The 18,073-nt window shown below is 45.5% G+C and overlaps 1 protein-coding gene across 17 annotated transcripts in view; it reads left to right on the top strand.

Moving 5' to 3' along the window:
- Positions 1 to 18,073, top strand: part of MVB12B (multivesicular body subunit 12B) — a 194,461-nt gene that overhangs the window by 63,597 nt on the left and 112,791 nt on the right. For 15 of the 17 annotated variants that reach the window (XM_086325144.1, XM_086325136.1, XM_086325141.1 and 12 more), the window contains 3 exons: positions 234 to 341; positions 5,319 to 5,415; positions 15,566 to 15,695. In XM_086325144.1, coding sequence (XP_086181270.1) covers positions 234 to 341; positions 5,319 to 5,415; positions 15,566 to 15,695 — 335 coding nt within the window. Of the gene's footprint in view, positions 1 to 233; positions 342 to 5,318; positions 5,416 to 5,804; positions 12,796 to 15,565; positions 15,696 to 17,127; positions 18,071 to 18,073 lie in introns of those variants that run through there. The other 2 variants (XM_086325146.1, XM_086325147.1) reach the window with 2 other exon arrangements.

Below are 18,073 nucleotides of genomic sequence, written 5' to 3'. Positions count from 1 at the left end.
AGGGTGTCTTTAATCAATGACTTCCCCAGGGACAGTATTTTTAGAAGTTGTATTTTTCACACTCTCCCTTGGCCCCTCTTGGAAAAATCTCTTCCCAGGGCCTGGTGAAGGGGACTAATGAGATGCTGCGCGAGTCCGGGCGGAGTTAACTGGCGCAGGCACGGAAGCCCCTCGCGCCCGCCCTCCATGGCCCCTGCCTCACCTGTGTCCTCCTCCCCGTCTCTCTGGTGCAGGTCGCTCAGACAGCAGATGGTGTGGACGCTGACCTCTGGAAAGACGGCTTATTTAAATCCAAGGTTACCCGATACCTGTGCTTCACGAGATCCTTTTCCAAAGAAAATGTAAGTCTAGCTTTCCGTTTGCTAAGTGAGCACAAGTCATTTCCATTCGTGTTTGAAAATTTCCTCACTTTTTTGGTGGTGGTTTGTTTTCATCGCTGTGTTAATTTATTGGTGGTTTTAAGTAAACAGGGTAGGATCAGCAGCCACCACTGGGTTTCATTTATTAACAGTATTATTAACCACATACCCAAGTGTGCCGTGAGTTCCATTAAAACCTGTTTTCCAAAGGAAACACGGAAAAGATTTCTCTCACAGCTCTCATCCTGCCTGCCTTTCATCGAGTAACAAATTGCAGGGTAGTTTGATGGGAACATAGCCAGAAGATGCCCCACGGTCACCCCTGCCCGAGACTTTCTCCCCAGGTCTCTCTGCCACGTGACCTTTCATTGTTTCGGCAGGTAGGTATCCACCACACATGCAGATTACTTTTACTGTGTTGTTTTTAATACTTAAGCCCATAAATTAGGAAAGTTTAAAGGCACCTACTAAAGGTGTTCTAATAGGTGGTTTAGAAAAAAGAGAAGTGGCTCTTGTGAGTCTCCTTTCCATGTGAGGCCTGTCCTGGGCACTCTGCAAATATGCTGCCTCCATCCTCAGACTCTTAAAGTAATAGGTCCTGAGATCAGGGAGTTTATGTGCTTGTCTAAGGACACCTGTCTTCCCTAACCCTAATAGGGAGCAGTCAGATTTTCATTTTTAGGGGTGCCATTTTATTTTGGGCCTAAATGCAAAACAAAAATCAGATGGGAAATATTTTTATTGTTTTTTTATTGTTTTTATAAATCTTATGGCAACAATAAAATATGTTCATAAGTGATTTAAAAAATAATCAGGTTCAAGCATCCCCATTCAGAAGCCTGGAAGGGAAAAGATCACCGTCTTTCTCTCTGTCACAAGCCCACAGCCCCATAGTCCCGTCACAGTCCTCATGCGTCCCTGAAGCATTTTCTGGCTGTGGCTCGTCACATGGATCTGTGGTCCACACTCTTGTCCAGCAGCTGTTCCCATTTGTTGATAAGTGTTTGTTAGGAAAATGATTTCTAACACACTCAGGGAAGACTCGTTGCTCTCATTTTTTCCCACTCATGATGCGAGTAATAAATACTCACTGTAAAGGACAGAGCTCCTGATGGAGGAGGGAAGTTCCTGGCAACTGGGCCCGCGGTGGGTCTGAGCAGGACCTTCAGGTCACAGAGCAACAAGGAGACCCCAGGGGCAGGTCTGAATCCGGTCACAGAGCAGCGAGGAGACCCCAGGGGCAGGTCTGAGGTTGGGTCACGGTGCAGCGAGGAGACCCCAGGGGCAGGTCTGAAGGCCAGTTACCTTTCCAGATGTCAGGCCTGTGACATTTGGGCAGTGCCCCTGGCTCCATCCTTCCATCCTGCGTCCATAAACACCTATGGTGCTCTCTCGTCCCCTTTGTCCTTGGAGGTTACCTATACCCTCTTTGAAACCATCCATATTGTTAGCGTTTGTCACCTCTGTTCTGCTGCTGGCTGCCCCTTTCCGCGGGAAGTCCGCGTGTTCACTGCACGCAGGGCTGTGCGACCACCTCCTGAGGCTTGAGCAGCGCGTGTCCACACCCGTACTCTGCCCAGTGGTTTTGCACGTTCACTCCTGACCTGCACTCAGCCTCAGCCCCTCCTGCTGAAGAGGAGTCCGCGGCTGCAGAGGACAGATGATCTCATTGGCTGTTTTTGATTTCTGTTTTTGTTGCATTTCCTTGAAGGCTTATGGGGTGTCGGTACTCTCGGCCCGAAGAGCCCCTGATCCCTTGGAGTAGGGACACTAAAAAGTTAAAAAATGACAGAGAGAAGTCACTGGGGCTTGTTAATTTTAGTGTCATGGGTAAGTGGATGGTAGAAAATAGATCGATCTAATCATTTGTCAAACATTCAGGAGATGTGTGTTGAGTGCCTACTTTGTATCTCTTACTCTGTGAGGGCCAGGCAGGCATGGTGAGGTGCCTGTGGGAGAGGATGTAAGACGAGGCCAAGGGCAGTGGGAGAATCCCCTGCCCCCCTTTTGAGGCAGTAAGGAAATTAGGTGCATTTTATTTTCAGAAAAAGAATGAATGGGTCCTGTAGTGAGACACAGAGGGAAGGCAGTTCAAAGGGGTGGCAGGGGCCCCCTTGCCAGCTGAGGAGTAGAGCAGGAATGAGCCATATTTTAATCTGTTACAGCCGGTTTGTCCCAGTCCCGCTGTCAGAGCCAAGACTTTGCATGGCATAATTTTTTACAACTGCAAAGGAGGGATGTAGAATCTCAAGACTGGACGGATTCTTAATTAGGCGACTTGAGACTCCCTGTGTAGGAGTTTGGGGAGACTCCTCTGGAACCTGAATTCCTTTCCCCCAATAATGCTGTTAACACAGAATCCTGGCTTTGGAGTGACATTGCTTCCTGGGGAAGGATCGAGATTAATTGCACTTTTCATGCCCTGTACTTTCTGCATTACCTGTAATAATAATGTACATAGATTAGGTAGGGAGGATATTAAACAGAAGGATTTATGAACATTTGAATATTAAGTTGGTTATCTGTGGCTACCTTAAATGCAAGGTTGTCAAAAATAATTACAGTATACTAGCAAATACTGGCTACCAGAGACAATATAAATACCCTGAGTCAGTGCATATTGGGCTTTTGGCATGAATCATTTGCTCAACAAGGATTGGGAATACGTTCTTCATATTTATGAGGAGGAAATGAAAGAGAGCACAGGATGGGGGAAGGGAGAGGAACAGGCAAAATTAATGGTGTCGCAGACCTACTGTATTAAACCTGGTGCAGCGGCAGCCCGGGGCGCCAAGGGACCTCACTTGGGCTTCAGGAAGCTCTGACAGTGCAGCCTCCCATTCCATGTGCACCGGAGAGGGGGTCTTCATGCCTCTTTTAATGGCTGCACCACTGACGTCCTGGCTTTATGATCAGGGACGTTAGTAGAGTGTGGAGGGTGAGGTCGCTAAGTGGTTTGCAGTTGACTTCTGTTAAAACCCAACTTGTCAGATGGAAGACGTTGGAGAAGGATATTGATGAACGCCCATCCATCTACAGGGCAGGGAAACATACCCAGCTGTTAATTTCTCAATGCAGAAAGCAGTGATGACATGGAAAAGCAACTGCCACGAAAAAAAAAAAAAAGGTATGATAGATTAGATCAGACGATTCTGAAAGCAGCTGATGTTTGCGAGTTGGGTTAATGGTTCCAACCCTTCCTCCACGGTCAGAGATTTATTCCGTGTAGGGTTCCGCTCTCCACTTGCTGTGCTGGCCTGTGCGTTGTTTTCCTAGACCCAGCTACCTGAAATGTAATCATTTTAAATCCTCCTCAAATACCAGCTTTTGAGAGAGATGGCTTTCTGACCACAGTGCCGAGAAAACACTGGTCATAGTTTACACTCGACACTTTGACCTTCATGGCTAAATTTCAGGAATTTATTTCATTTGTGTACTTTTGGTTTATAATGCACTTATTAACTATACTTTTAATATTTTTGTTGGCATTATTTAGATTTGTCGTCCGAGCAAGTCCATTTTGATTTCAGATTCTGAGTGGCCCGTCTGGTTGAAAATGTACCCCAAAATAGTAATTTATTCAGCAGTAATTATTGAGTACCTACTGTTTGCCAAGATCTATGCTAGGCTTGGATGTATAGTAGTAGCAGAGATGGTTTTGGTCCTCGTGGTTCTTAAACCCTGGTGGGGAAGCAGATACTACATAAAAACCTCACAAAGAAGATACTACCTAAAAACCTCACAAACATGCCATTAGAAACTGATACAAAGGAAAGTTGAGCGTGCCAAGAGAGAACAAAGCATAGAGTATAGATGATAGGAGTTCCCTGCTTGGTTTTCAGTGATGGTGTTGGCACTGGGCAGGACGGGCGGGGCCGCAGAGACTGAGGGCCACACCCTTCTCTGACCAGGCCAGGCTTGACTCCAGAGGAACTGCTGTGCAGGGCAAGGTGGTGGGGTCGTCTAGGAATGCAGAACAAGTAAACCACGTGTGTGCTTATGGGGGCTTAGGCATTTCTGGAAGATGGGCATGCCAAGTGCGTTGTTAGCATCCTAACAGGAGAGATTTGGGATGGGAAGGCATCATTCTTTTTCTAACTGGCTCTAACTAGAGAGAGGGGGAGCTAAGTTGTAAATGACTCTGAAAATGTTAATGAAACCTCCGAGGTGGCCCCACTTTGTTTAAGTTGTAGGGTAGATCTCTCTAGAGCTCGTTTCCAACTTGAAATTCGGGCTGCAAGTGCCAGGGCATTTGCAAAGAATTCTCTCTTGCAATTATAGGACTGCATGCCATCTTCGAAGATATTTTTGCTCTGGTTACGGCAAACTGTGCACCGTGGACCCTGTGCACCACCACTAAGTAGAAGCTTTAAGAGACCCCTGTGCACATCATTTTGGAAGATGTGTAATATTAGGCAGCAGGGCTTTCCCACTCTGTGTGAGTTTACGATTTGTGGAGTTTTACAGAACATATCTAGCCACCGAAATGCGTGTCCATATGCAGAGACCAGTGATCACTGGGGAGTGTGGTTGATTCTCTGTTAGAGATGTAGCTCCCCTGCCTCCCGGTGCAACAGCCACCCCGGGAATGTGCTCTTCTAAACCTGCTGCCCCGAGAGCTGATGCTCAGGGCTAAGGGGCCACATGGCCCCGGGACGTGGGTGCACAGCTGCTCTCTGCTCAGTTACATCTCGGGCATCTCCTGAGCCACTCATTCTGCTAACCAAGGCCACGTCTGAGTGAGTGGCCTTGAGGTTCTGCAGACGAAATCCTTTTCTGGGGGCCACCAGAGTCCCTGTGTAGCCGCTGGGGATCATTAACTGGCACCTACTCTAATTAACCTGCTGTCGTAAAGCTGCATGAGTCATTGTGTTAAATATGCCTTTTGAAGCCAGAATGGCAGACCCACCACAGGCGTGTTCAGATTAATCGTCTATATCTCTTTTCTTTCTTCCCAAGAGCCATTTAGGGAACGTGTTAGTGGACATGAAGCTCATCGACATCAAGGACACTCTGCCTGTCGGCTTCATCCCGATTCAGGAGACGGTGGACACACGTGAGTCACCCCTGGCCCTCCTCACCACAGTGAGCGTTTTCTTCCTCCAGGTGTATGTGTAGACATTTTTATGTGCGGTTTGCTTCAGAAACATTTTAGGCGGCCTTACTGCATGCCCACAAATAAACCCTGCTGCTTCTGACATGTGTCTGACTTGGCTCTCCTTTGGCATGTTCTGGGTAGGGGCATGAAAGTGAGCAGAACTCACTCTTTTCTCTGAGATTGGGGCTCCCCGCTGGATCAGTTCACTCTGGAAACCGGTTGTAGTTTGTCCTTAGCCCATCCTCCAGCAATGCTGAAGCCAAGCTTCGCACAAGACCCAGAAGCAAAAGGAAAAAAAACCAACAAGTGCCCTGATAACCCCCACTTTTGGTTCTTGGAGCGTGCAGGAAAAGTCAGAACCAGAAAGACTGCAAGTTAGAGTCCTCAAGATCTGAAATTGAGGGAAGACCCTGAGCCACATGGAGCAGGAGTGAGTGGCTGACACGTCAGAAGCTTCTTCAGGATCGCGTGGCAGTTTGAGGTTCTTGTCGAGGCGTCAGTCATTAAACAGTGCTGGAAACCTCTGCGTGGCTGAGCCTCCTCAGTTTGATATACGGCGACTAACTTGCTTTATTTTATATTACTTAGGACCAGTGTTAGGATATCCACAAGAGTGATGTGGCAAATAAGAAACAAATCCAGAGAATCCTTCCTTTATCATACACAATCCATTATGAAACTTTGCATCTCACTTTTTGTCACACATACTTTGTTTTTCCCATTTTAGACCTACTTTTTTTTTTGGGGGGGGGGCTGTTTTCCTGCAAACGTTTCTTATAGATCAGACTTTCCATGTCTACACGGACCCCACAGAGCTATTATTTTAATGAAACAAGTGGATTCCATGGGTAGCATACTTTTGTTAATGCTCTCTTCACTTTTGGACATGGGTCTACTTCTAGTTGTTTGTTATTAACATGTATTAGCAATAATTTCACAGCAGTCAGTATTTAGTATGTATTTACTATGTAGCCCCTGTCATGAATGTTCTACATACTTGATCCCATTTGATCTTCAGAAGACCCCTGAAGATAGGTACCTATTTGGAGATAGGTATTATTAATACATACCCATTTCACATATGAGAAAAATGAGGTGCATTAGCAACTTAAGGATTAAAGAGCTTATCCAAGGTTACACATCTAGAATGGAATGGAAAGAATACACGGAGGAACTATATAAGAAAGATCTTAATGAACTGGATTACCGTGACGGAGTGGTTAGTCACCCAGAGCCAGACATTCTGGAGTGTGAAGTCAAATGGGCTTTAAGAAGCACTGCTGTTAATAAAGCTAGTAGATGCAGTCAAATTCCAGCAGAACTACTCAGATCCCTAAAGGATGATGCCATCAAGGTTCTGCATTCATTATGTCAGCAAATCTGGAAGACCCAGCAGTGGCCACAGGACTGGAAAAGGTCAATCCTCATCCCAATTCCCAAGAAGGGTAGTACCAAAGAAATATGCTAACCATTGGACAATTGCACTCATCTCCCATGCTAGCAAGGTCATGCTTAAAATCTTGCATGCTTGGCTTCAGCATTATGCAAACCAAGAACTTCCAGATGTCCAAGCTGAGTTTAGAAAAGGAAGAGGAACTAGAGATCAAATTGCCAACATTGGCTGGATTATAGAGAAAGCAAGAGAATTTCAGAAAAATACCTATTTCTGTTTCATCAACTACACTAAAGCCTTTGACTTTAGTGGATCATGACAAACTGTAGAAAGCTCTTAGAGAGATGGGAACACCAGACCATCTTACCTGTCTCTGGAGAAGCCTATATGCAGGTCAAGAAGCAACAGTTAGAAACCTGTATGGAACGAGTGATTAGCTCAAGGTCGAGAAACGAGTACAACAGAGCTGTCTGCTGTCACCCTGTTTGTTTAACCTATACGCTGAGCACATCATGAGAAATGCCAGGCTGGATGAGTTACAAGCTAGAATCAAGATAGGCAGAAGAAACATCAACAACCTCAGATATGTGGATGATTCCACTGTAATGGCAGAAAGTGAAGAGGAACTAAAGAGCCTCTTGATGAGGGTAAAGCAGGAGAGTGAAAGAGCTGGCTTAAGACTAAATATTTAAAAAAAAAAACAAAAACCTAAGATCATGGACATCTAGCCCAATTGCTGCATGGCAAATAGAAGGGGGAAAAGTGGAAATAGTGGAACAGATTTCCTCTTCTTGGGATCCAAAATCACTGCGGATGGTGACTGCAGCCATAAAATCAGAAAACGATTGCTTCTTGGCAGGAAAGCAATGACAAACCTAGACAGTGCATTGAAAAGCAGAGACATTACTGTGCCAACAAACGTCCATATAGTCAAGGCTGTGGTCGTCCCAGTGCTCACATCAGGTTGTGAGAACTGAACTGTAAAGAAGGCAGAATGCCAAAGAATTGATGCCTTTGAACTGTGGTCCTAGAGAAGACTCCTGGGGCAGAAGGAGAAGTGGCTTCAGAGGACGAGATGGTTGGACAGCATCACCAGTGCAATGAACGTGAACTTGGGCAAACTCCAGGAGATGGTGAGGGACAGGGAGGCCTGGCGTGCTGCAGTCCATAGGGTCACAAAGAGTTGGACACGATGAGGTGACTGAACAACAACAACAGCAACACATCTAGAAGTAGGGAGATAGATTACACACAGAAGCGTGACTCCCCACACTTTTAACCACAATGCCACCTGAAAAAGCATGTGTTGAAGCACCTTTTACTGATTTTATACATTGATATATTTGAGTTTGGGGATAACAGCTTTATTGAGGTATAACTCACATACCATACAATTTACCCATTTAAAGTTGCAGCCCAATGGTTCTTAGTATATTCACAGAGTTGTGTAACCATCAACACAATCAGTTTTAGAACATTTCATTACCCCCAAAGAAATTGCATACCCACTAGTAATCACTCTCCTTTTCTCCCTAGTCCTCACCTGCCTACCCTCTACCAGCCCAGCCATAGGCAACCACTAATCTTCTTGCTGCATAGATTTGCCTATTCTAAACGTTTCATGTAAGTGAAATCATATCACCTGTAGTCTTTTGTGTCTGGCTCCCTTCACTTAGTGTAAGTTTTCAAGGTAGGTTCGTGTTGTAGCACGTCAATACTCCATTCTTTTTTGTTGCCAAGTAATTTATGTGCAGAGTACATCATGAGAAACCCTGGGCTGGAAGAAGCACAAGCTGGAATCAAGACTGCCAGGAGAAATATCAATAACCTCAGATATGCAGATGACACCACCCTTATGGCAGAAAGTGAAGAGGAACTCAAAAGCCTCTTGATGAAAGTGAAAGAGGAGAGTGCAAAAGTTGGCTTAAAGCTCAACATTCAGAAAACGAAGATCATGGCATCTGGTCTCATCACTGCATGGGAAATACTTGGGGAAACAGTGGAAACAGTGTCAGACTTTATTTTTCTGGGCTCCAAAATCACTGCAGATGGTGAGTACAGCCATGAAATTAAAAGACGCTTACTCCTTGGAAGGAAAGTTATGACCAACCTAGATAGCGTATTCAAAAGCAGAGACATTACTTTGCCAACAAAGGTCCATCTAGTCAAGACTATGATTTTTCCAGTAGTCATGTATGGATGTGAGAGTTGGACTGTGAAGAAAGCTGAGTGCCGAAGAATTGATGCTTTTGAACTGTGGTGTTGGAGAAGACTCTTAAGACTCCCTTGGACTGCAAGGAGATCCAACCAGTCCATTCTAAAGGAGATCAGTCCTGGGTATTCTTTGGAAGGAATGATACTAAAGCTGAAACTCCAGTACTTTGGCCAGCTCATGCAAAGAGTTGACTCATTGGAAAAGACTCTCATGCTGGGAGGGATTGGGGACAGGAGATGATGGGGATGACGGAGGATGAGATGGCTGGATGGCATCAATGGATGTGAGTTTAAGTGACCTCCAGGGGTTGGTGATGGACAGGGAGGCCTGGTGTGCTGCAGTTCATGGAGTTGCAAAGAGTCGGACACGACTGAGCGACTGAACTGAACTGAACTGAATACTCCATTATATGGATATAGCATTTTGCGTATCCATTCAGTTGATGGATATTTGGGTTGTTTCATTTTGGTTATTGCGAATAATGGTGCCCTGAACACTGGATGCACAGGCTTTTGTGTGGGCATATGTTTGCACTGCTCTTGGGTATACACCTAGGTATGGAGTTGCTAGGTCATATAGTAACTCTAACTTTTTAAGGAACTGCCAAACTGTCCTTCAAAGGAGCTATACCCTTTCGCATTCCATCCAGCAGGGTTTGAAGGTTCTAGTTTCTCCACATCTTCACCAGCGTTGGTTATCATCTTTCTTTTTAATTCTGACCATCTTAGTGGGGATGCAGTGGTCTCTCATGGTGGTTTTGGTTTGTGTTTCCCTTGTGGCTAGTGATGGTGAACAGTTTTTCATGTGCTTATTATCCATTGGTATATTTTCTCTAGAGAAATGGCTGTTCTAATTCTTTGCCTGTTTAAGATTGGTTTTTCTTTTTATGATTGAGTTATAAGAATGTTTTCATATATTCTAGATGTAAGTCCTTTATCAGTTACACGATCGGAAAAAAATATCTCCCATTCTGTGGGTTTTCATTTCATTTTCTTTTTTTAAATCAAAGTAGAGTTGACATACATTCATTTCATTTTCTTAATACTGTCCTTTGAAACAGAAAAGTTTTCTATTTTGATGAAGTTCCATTTATCTTTTTTCTTTGTTGTTCATGCTTTTGGAGTCATACTTAAGAAACCATTGCAAATCCAAGGTCACCAAGATTTATGCCAATGTTTTCTTCTAAGAGTTTTATAGTTTTATCTCTTTCACTTAGGTTTTTGATCCATTTTGAGTTAATGCTTGTGAACTGTTCAAGATAGGAGTTCAAATTTATTCTTAAAAAAAATTTTTTTTTGTTGAAGTATAGCAGCCATGAAATTAAAAGACGCTTACTCCTTAGAAGGAAAGTTACAACCAACCTAGATAGCATCTTCAAAAGCAGAGACATTACTTTGCCAACAAAGGTTCGTCTAGTCAAGGCTATGGTTTTTCCTGTGGTCATGTATGGATATGAGAGTTAGACTGTGAAGAAGGCTGAGCGCCGAAGAATTGATGCTTTTGAAGTGTGGTGTTGCAGAAGACTCTTGAGAGTCCCTTGGACTGCAAGGAGATCCAGCCAGTCCATTCTGAAGATCAGCCCTGGGATTTCTTTGGAAGGAATGATGCTAAAGCTGAAACTCCAGTACTTTGGCCACCTCATGCGAAGAGTTGACTCATTGGAAAAGACTCTGATGCTGGGAGGGATTAGGGGCAGGAGGAGAAGGGGACGACAGAGGATGAGATGGCTGGATGGCATCACCGACTCGATGGACATGAGTTTGGGTGAACTCCGGGAGTTGGTGATGGACAGGGAGGCCTGGCGTGCTGTGATTCACGGGGTCGCAAAGAGTCGGACACGACTAAGTGACTGATCTGATCTGTTCTGATAGTTGATATACAATAGATTTATTCCTTTTTCAAGAATCATTTGTTGAAGAGACTATCCTTTCCCTCACTGAATTGTCTTAGTATCCTTGCTGAATATCAGTTGACTGTAAATGTGTAGGTTTGTTTCTAGACTCTGAGTTCTTTTCCTATGATCCGTAGGTCTTGCCTTAGTCCAAAACCACAGTCTTGATTACTGGAGTTCTGTAGCAGGTTTTGAAACCAAGAATCCTCCACCTTTGTTCTTCTTTTTCAAGCTATTTTGGTTGTTCTGGGTCCCTCAAACTACCACACCAATTCTAAAATTAGTCAATTTCTGCAAAGAAACTATCTGGGATTTTGATAAGGAATGGTGTTGAATCTGCAGGTCAGTTTGAATATGTATAGATTTTGAATGATTTTCTTGTGATAAGTTTACAAGTACTTGAGGTTACTGGGTCCTGGTCCTCTACGCCTGCCCCCGGCCTTCCTCTGCAAGCATCTTCCTCATCTTCAGGCACCAGTGCTTGACCCAGATGAAGCCACTCACTGTGCCCTCTTGTGCATCTTTCTTTTCATTCTTTTTAAAAAGCTCCCTTCTGTCTGTCTATTTATGGCTGTGCTGGGTCTTTGTTGCGGCTCGTGGGCTTTCTCTGGTTGAGGCAAGTGGGCTTTCTCTAGTTGTGGTGGCTTCTCTTGTTGCAGGGCACATGGGCTTCAGTAGTTGTGGCACGTGGGTTCTGTAGTTGCAGTTCCACGCTCTGGTGCACAGGCTTAGTTGTCCTGCGACTTGTGGAATCTTCCCAGACCAGAGCTTGAACCCATGCCCCCTGTGCTGGCAGGCAGGTTTTTAACCCCTGGACCGCGAGGGAAGTCCATTCGTGCTCCTTTTTTCCCTGACTCCACGGATCTGCTTTGTTGTTTTCCCTGCTTGAGATGCCCTTTCTCTCAACTCCGAATGTCACACCCCATGTCTTTGTAGGGTGAGCTCTGATCTAGATGCAAGTGTAAAGCAGGCTCTCTCCTCTCCTCAGTCAGCTACTGTGGGTGCATGTCTCCTGCAGGCTCTGCAGACTTGGCTTTGGGATACAGAGATGAGCCTAGGGAAAGAACCCACAAGGGGCTTAGTCCAGAGGGTGACTGTAATCACCTGGTCAGGAGCCCTGTCTGCTCTCTACTACTCTTCAGCTGCTTGACACAGCACACGTTTGTTGAAGGGTGGGAGGAAAGTAGGCAAATGTAAAGAACAGTGGTGGAAAGCCCATACGATTCTGGTCCTGAATGCCCATCATTCCCTCTGTTAGCACAGACTGCACTTGGCATAGTGGGAGGAACTTGGACTCTGGAGTCAATCTCGCCTATTGTGGAGTCTGGCTCTACCACTTACAAATGAGGGACCCTGGGCAAATGACTTCACCTTCCTGGGCCTCAGTTTCCTCATCTGTAAAATGGGGCAGCACTGTCCACCTCATAATGTTGTTCTTAGCTTACATTATAGCCATTTACATGTTTTCTTCATGTCTTTGCTACTTACCTCTTTCTTGAAGGGCAAGATCTGTGTTTGATTCACCTTTGAATCACGTAAGATACCTGCCATACACAGCTCTGAGGATGAGCTCAGTAAAGATAGGCTTTATTACCCTCTGTTGTCAAATTAACTTCCAGAACACCAGTTCACGTTGCCCCTGATGATACCGACTTGTACCTTTTTTCCACAGGCCTGCCAGCATAGGCTTTATATTTTTAATTTAGCTTTACTATTCTCATTTTATTTAATTTTTACTTATTTATTAGCAATACTGAACATCTTCACAAGTTTTTGCTTGCTCCTTTTGCTTACACTTATATGGTCTGCTTAAGAAATAAAATTGACTTGTATTAATTTCCTACTTCTCCCCGTGTTTTTCTTAGTTTTAAAATTTGCATTGTCATTTGTTTTTGACAACTAAGTGGCTTAAAATGTCTTGCTATCGATTTACTATAGAGTCAAGGGATTTCTCGTTCTACATTTTCCTCAATTTGTTGAATCCGTTCAGTGAGGAGGCCCAGGACTGAGTCCTGGTCCAGCTACTGTGCAGCCACATGATCCTGGGAAGTCGCCCCGGTGACTGCGGGTGTGTTGGTCACTACCCACATGGCAGAGTGAGGTTGGGTCCTCGTGTCTCCAACAGGTGTCGTATCCCACAAGGAAGGATGACCGTAGAGTCACCTATTCATTTAGGGTCATCCAATCTGTGGTCAGCTCCGGGACATTTGAGAGCATTTAAGATCCTGATTTTTTTTTTTAATCAGCCAGCAAGATGAGACTCCTGTAATTAATTTAATATATGTTCTGTTGCAATCCATATAGCACTTAAAAACTGGAAGACTGTTTGTTTTAGTAAAGTGCTGTGTCCTTTCTCTGTGTTCATTAGCATGACTGAACACATTTCTATTGACTCTGTATAATATGTTTACTTAAAGTCAGGCCTGTTTAAGCATGTGTAATTAGCGGCTCCATCTCTTACCCCCAGTTTGCTGTAAATGGAAGAATGGAGTGAAGAGCAGCTGGCAAAGCAAGTACATAAAATACCTGCATCTTTGTTTACTTTGAGGAAAGGTCTCACCTCCTTCACACTTTCAAAGGCCTGAGTTTACTGGCTAATAGTTTTTAAAGCTGCAGGGTTGCTGTGAACGGTGTCCCCGCAGGAACCCCTCCTGGCTTGTTGGATCCGTGTTTGGGGTCTAGATTCAGTTTCCAGTATTATTACTCAGAGCTGGTATGTCTGATCAAGCGCTCCGTTTCCTCTCCTAGGAAAAGAATTCACAAAGTTTCTGAGTTTCCAGCTGGTAATCCCAAAACATCAGCACCTGATTCTCATCTTCCCTTGATAAAATCAAGACTAACAGCAACACAGCGCTCTCCTCTTGTGTCTTGCTGTCCAATGTAAATATGCTTATTTCCTGCAACAGAACTGAAAGGCCTTGAAAAAATCAGTGCCAAACACTGACACAGATTGCATGCTCGAGGCTTCCTCACAGTATTAAGATGAGAGTGACCACGACTATTCTTTACTGATCACATTCTGCATGCCAGGCACCAGGCTAAGTGAAGCATACGTGTCATCACGTTTCATCCACCCCATGTCCCTACAGTGTCAGGCTTCATTAACTCCCTTTTAGTTGATGAAACCAAGGCTCAGAGAAGTTAAGTCCCTTGCCTAAGATTAGGGTGCTGGAAAATGATGGAGTTGGAATTTTAACCCAGATCTGTCCCACGTATTGAATGGCTGCAGTGATTGAAACTCATCCTGTGTGGTTTAAAAACCAAAACCATGTGGGTAGTCAGCCCTTGTGGTTGTTAGGCAGCAACTCCTTACCCTAAGACTTGATAAATTAGAGAAAAGAATCACAGATGTGTCTGTCCTTTCCTGCACTAGAGCATGTTTCAGGGAGACCGAGTAGTTGAAGAATGAAAGATTTTTTTATAGAAAAATTCCAACTAATAAATGCAGAAGGAATGACAGTTAGAAAATCGCTATTTGACACCTTTAATGAAGTTACGGATCTAGGCACGGTCTTCAGGGGATGAGAAGACCACCCAGAGCAGGGTGTTAGGGACTTTATAACCAGGGCACCAGGCTGAGGGCACTAAAACCCACCGAGAGTGTCATCACATTTCATCCCTCCCGTCACCCATCAGATGTACATGCACCACCCGTGGAGTGCTCCTGCCTGTGCTGTCTGACCTGAATAGAATCAAACCTTTCACTCAGCCATGGTACAGGAGGTACAGCGGGTGACCTGAGCTCTGCAGCCTATGAGTGCCCTGAAGATGAAGGGTAGGTGGGGAGGTTACCACAGAGCAAAAGAGACATAACCACCGAATGCCATGCACAGACAGTGTTTGGATCTTGGTCCAGACGAACCGACAGCTAAATGACATTTTTGCGATAATGGAGAAAACCTAAATGCAGACTACTTGGTGATATTAAAGAATCATTGTTTGTTAAGAATAATAACATCTTATTATGAAGATGGTTATGGTTAAAAAAAAAAAATATATATATATAAGCCTACCCTGGATGCCTTCCAAGATATTGGTGGATGAAATGACATCGTGTTGGAGAGTCATTTTAAATCTCCGCAGAGCTGAAGAGAGTGGGGGAGGAGACGAGAGGGTTCCTCCATTGTTGACAGTATTGAATTGGGTTCATGGGAACACGTGGATTCAGCTTATTTCCTGTTCTCTCTATTGGAGGGAATGTTTGAAAATATCTGTAATAAAAAGTGAAAAAGAGAAGGCCCGTGTAGTGAAATGTGTTAACGCTGGGGGCGTCCGTGTGCTTGTGTCCGAGGGTTGGAGCAGCGAGCAGGCTGCCGCCAAGGATTTATCCCAGGCTTCTCCTGGCAGAGGTGTATGTGTGCCCCGTGGGCCCCTTCCCGGCAGTGGGCATCGGGGATCAGGCCCTGACGGCAGGGCAGGGTGACCAAGACCGTCCACTGTGGCCCTGCCCGGGCCGGAGTGGTGGCGCCCCAGCCTTTCTGTCGGGTGTCTTGGATGACCGGTCATTTCCACCGCTGGGAAGGGAACACGACGGGAGACATGGTGTTGAGGATAAAGATGTGGGCATCTCTGGAAGACTCATACCTCTTCTTGTGGTCCTTTCCTTCAGAGGAAGTGGCTTTTAGGAAGAAGAGGCTGTGCATTAAATTTATCCCGCGGGATTCAACTGAAGCAGCCATTTGTGACATTCGGATCATGGGCCGGACCAAGCAGGCCCCGCCTCAGTACACGTTCATTGGGTAAGTCTCAGCAAGGCCAGGCTCGTCGATGCTGTCTGCTGAGCACGCTCAGGTCCCTCCCAGGGGCCAGGTCCAGAGACCTGTGTGACCCACAGCCTCTCAGCCGCCTGCCTCTCCTGGGCCTCCATCTGGCCCTAGCGCTTCTCACTGCCCTTCCCACCTAGACGACAGCCAGTCCAGGACACCACCCTCCCAACTTCTCCTCCTGTGCTCACGCCACCTGCTCCACCTAGGGGGCTCTCCTTCCCTCTTCCTCCTGTGTGTTCATCCTCAAGCTCTCAGGGGTCTTTCCAGATGCCTTGAGCCAAGGGGCTGCCTCCTTTCCGACCACTGGGCCTCAACTCTCCCCACGGTTTATTCACCCCATCACAGTTTAGGGAGCACCCTGTTTGGTGCACAAGGCCAAGCCCTTGGATATGGCGGTGAGTGAGGCAAAGAGCCTGCTCCCTTGGAGCTGGTATTCAGAAAGGGAGACGAGCAACAAACAAGAAACCTATGGGTGAGACCTATTTCAGCTGGTAAAGAAATGGGGGCAACTAGGAATGAGGGGTGTCTGCTCCCCAAGTGCAGAGGGGAGGTAGAGAGTCAGAAGGGGGATGAAGGGGTGCTGGCTATCCAAGAGATAACAGACGTTCAAGCATCAGGCCTCTGAAATTCGGGTCTCTCAGATTAACAGTGTGGTAGATGGTTTTTGGCCTCTTGGCCACATGCCATCTCCCTGGCCAGCTTTGCAGGCTTCTTGCCTGCCCCTGTGGGTCCCCAGGGATGTGTTCTCCTACTTGACTTTGGAGGTCGACTTCCTGGATCTTGCTCATTTGAGCCTAAACCCTCCTCTTTACTCAAAAAGCCATGGCCTTTCCTTGAAGGCTGCACACAGGCTGGGAGGTAGATACATAGATGGATAGGTGGATAGATAGATAGATATAGCCAGCTGTAGTGTTTGCTTGAAGCGCTTGGGGAACAAGTGTCACAGAAATAGTTTATTTTCATCTTGGTGCACAACAGCTTGTTTGACTCTTCAGCTATGGAATCTGAACACTCTTCTCTGAGATTTTGAGGTCCCTAAGAAGGACTCTGTGATCACACCCTTTCTACACACTCAACACTCCTATTTTGCAACACGGTTTAAACTCATTATGTAAACAAGATTACTAGAGTAGAAAACAGTTAAGAAAATAACCATACTTCAGGTATCTTAGAAACAGCCACTTACATACAAATAGTAGAAACCAACAATTTAATAATTGTTACATCTATTATGTATATTCAGTTACTATGTGTATTCAGGTTTTTTGAATTACACCCTATACTCTTTTCAAAGATTCAATTTTTAACCAATTTAAGCAATTCTAAAGAATAGATTCTTACCATATATGTCTTGGTAATCAAAACTAGAATCCTTTTCTTACATCATTTTGAGAAGATTGCTAAATAAAGTATATTTTTGTTTCATCTTGGGGCAAAAATTCTTTTCCAGAGGAAGACAATTCCAGTGTTATTTGTAAGGAAAGAGATGTCAATGTTCAGAACTCTTAAGTCACTTTTTCTTAAAAATGGACACACCCCTACAGGTTACTTTGCAAAGGTTTGGGGTTGTCGGCTGTGAGGGATAGAAACCTCAGACCAGGAACAGCTCCTCCAAAGCCTGACTGTGGCCATGACCGAGAGGTGGCAAAGTCAGTGCAGCTGATTAGAATCAACCAGCTAATAAGACACAACTGGTTGAGAATAGTTCCTGCAGTGTACTGATACAGAGAAGCTACCAGAAGGATCCACTGAGCAAATCTGTTCTTGTTTTTTGGAGAGATGACCTTCCTCTACATCCCAAGATGCAGATCTAGGGGGCAGCTGAGAAGTCGGAAGTTGGATGTGGCTGAGATAATCCAGTTACAATTCCAAAGAGTACACCTGTCTCGTGGGCACCTGACTGTGGGGTGGGGCTGGGCGGGTATGCCGGTCAAGTAACAGGAAGCCAGACGTGGCCAGCTGTCAGCCCCACCTCGGTTGTAGTGGTTCATGGGGCACGTGCCTGGCATTTTGTGATGCAAAGATGTCTCCCAGACAGGCCCTGAGAATGACGGGCAGTGAGGGGCCTGGAGGAGGGGCGTGGCCCGTTCTCCTGGCAGTTCAACACCAGGTACAGGTGGTCTGCCCTCTTGAAGTGGATTATGGCGCAAATACCCTCAATGAAATGACAGTAAAAAGAATTTTGCAGACTCAGAACCGAGGCACACGTTGACAGCATATATGTAGGACGGCAGGCCCCGGGATGGAGGAAGATGACCACGCCCGACAGGCCTGCAGGGTTGGGACAGTTGCCATCACCTCAGGCTCTGAACCGTGACACCTTCATGGGCCAGAATCGACTCCCTGAGGTC

Source organism: Bos grunniens, chromosome 11 (assembly GCF_055505025.1).
Source record: "Bos grunniens cultivar Pamir isolate PY7600 chromosome 11, Bosgru_T2T1.0, whole genome shotgun sequence".
Classification (NCBI taxonomy): domain Eukaryota; kingdom Metazoa; phylum Chordata; class Mammalia; order Artiodactyla; family Bovidae; genus Bos; species Bos grunniens.
Note: the sequence above shows the minus strand (reverse complement) of the source record. Positions and strands in the feature narration are given on the sequence as shown.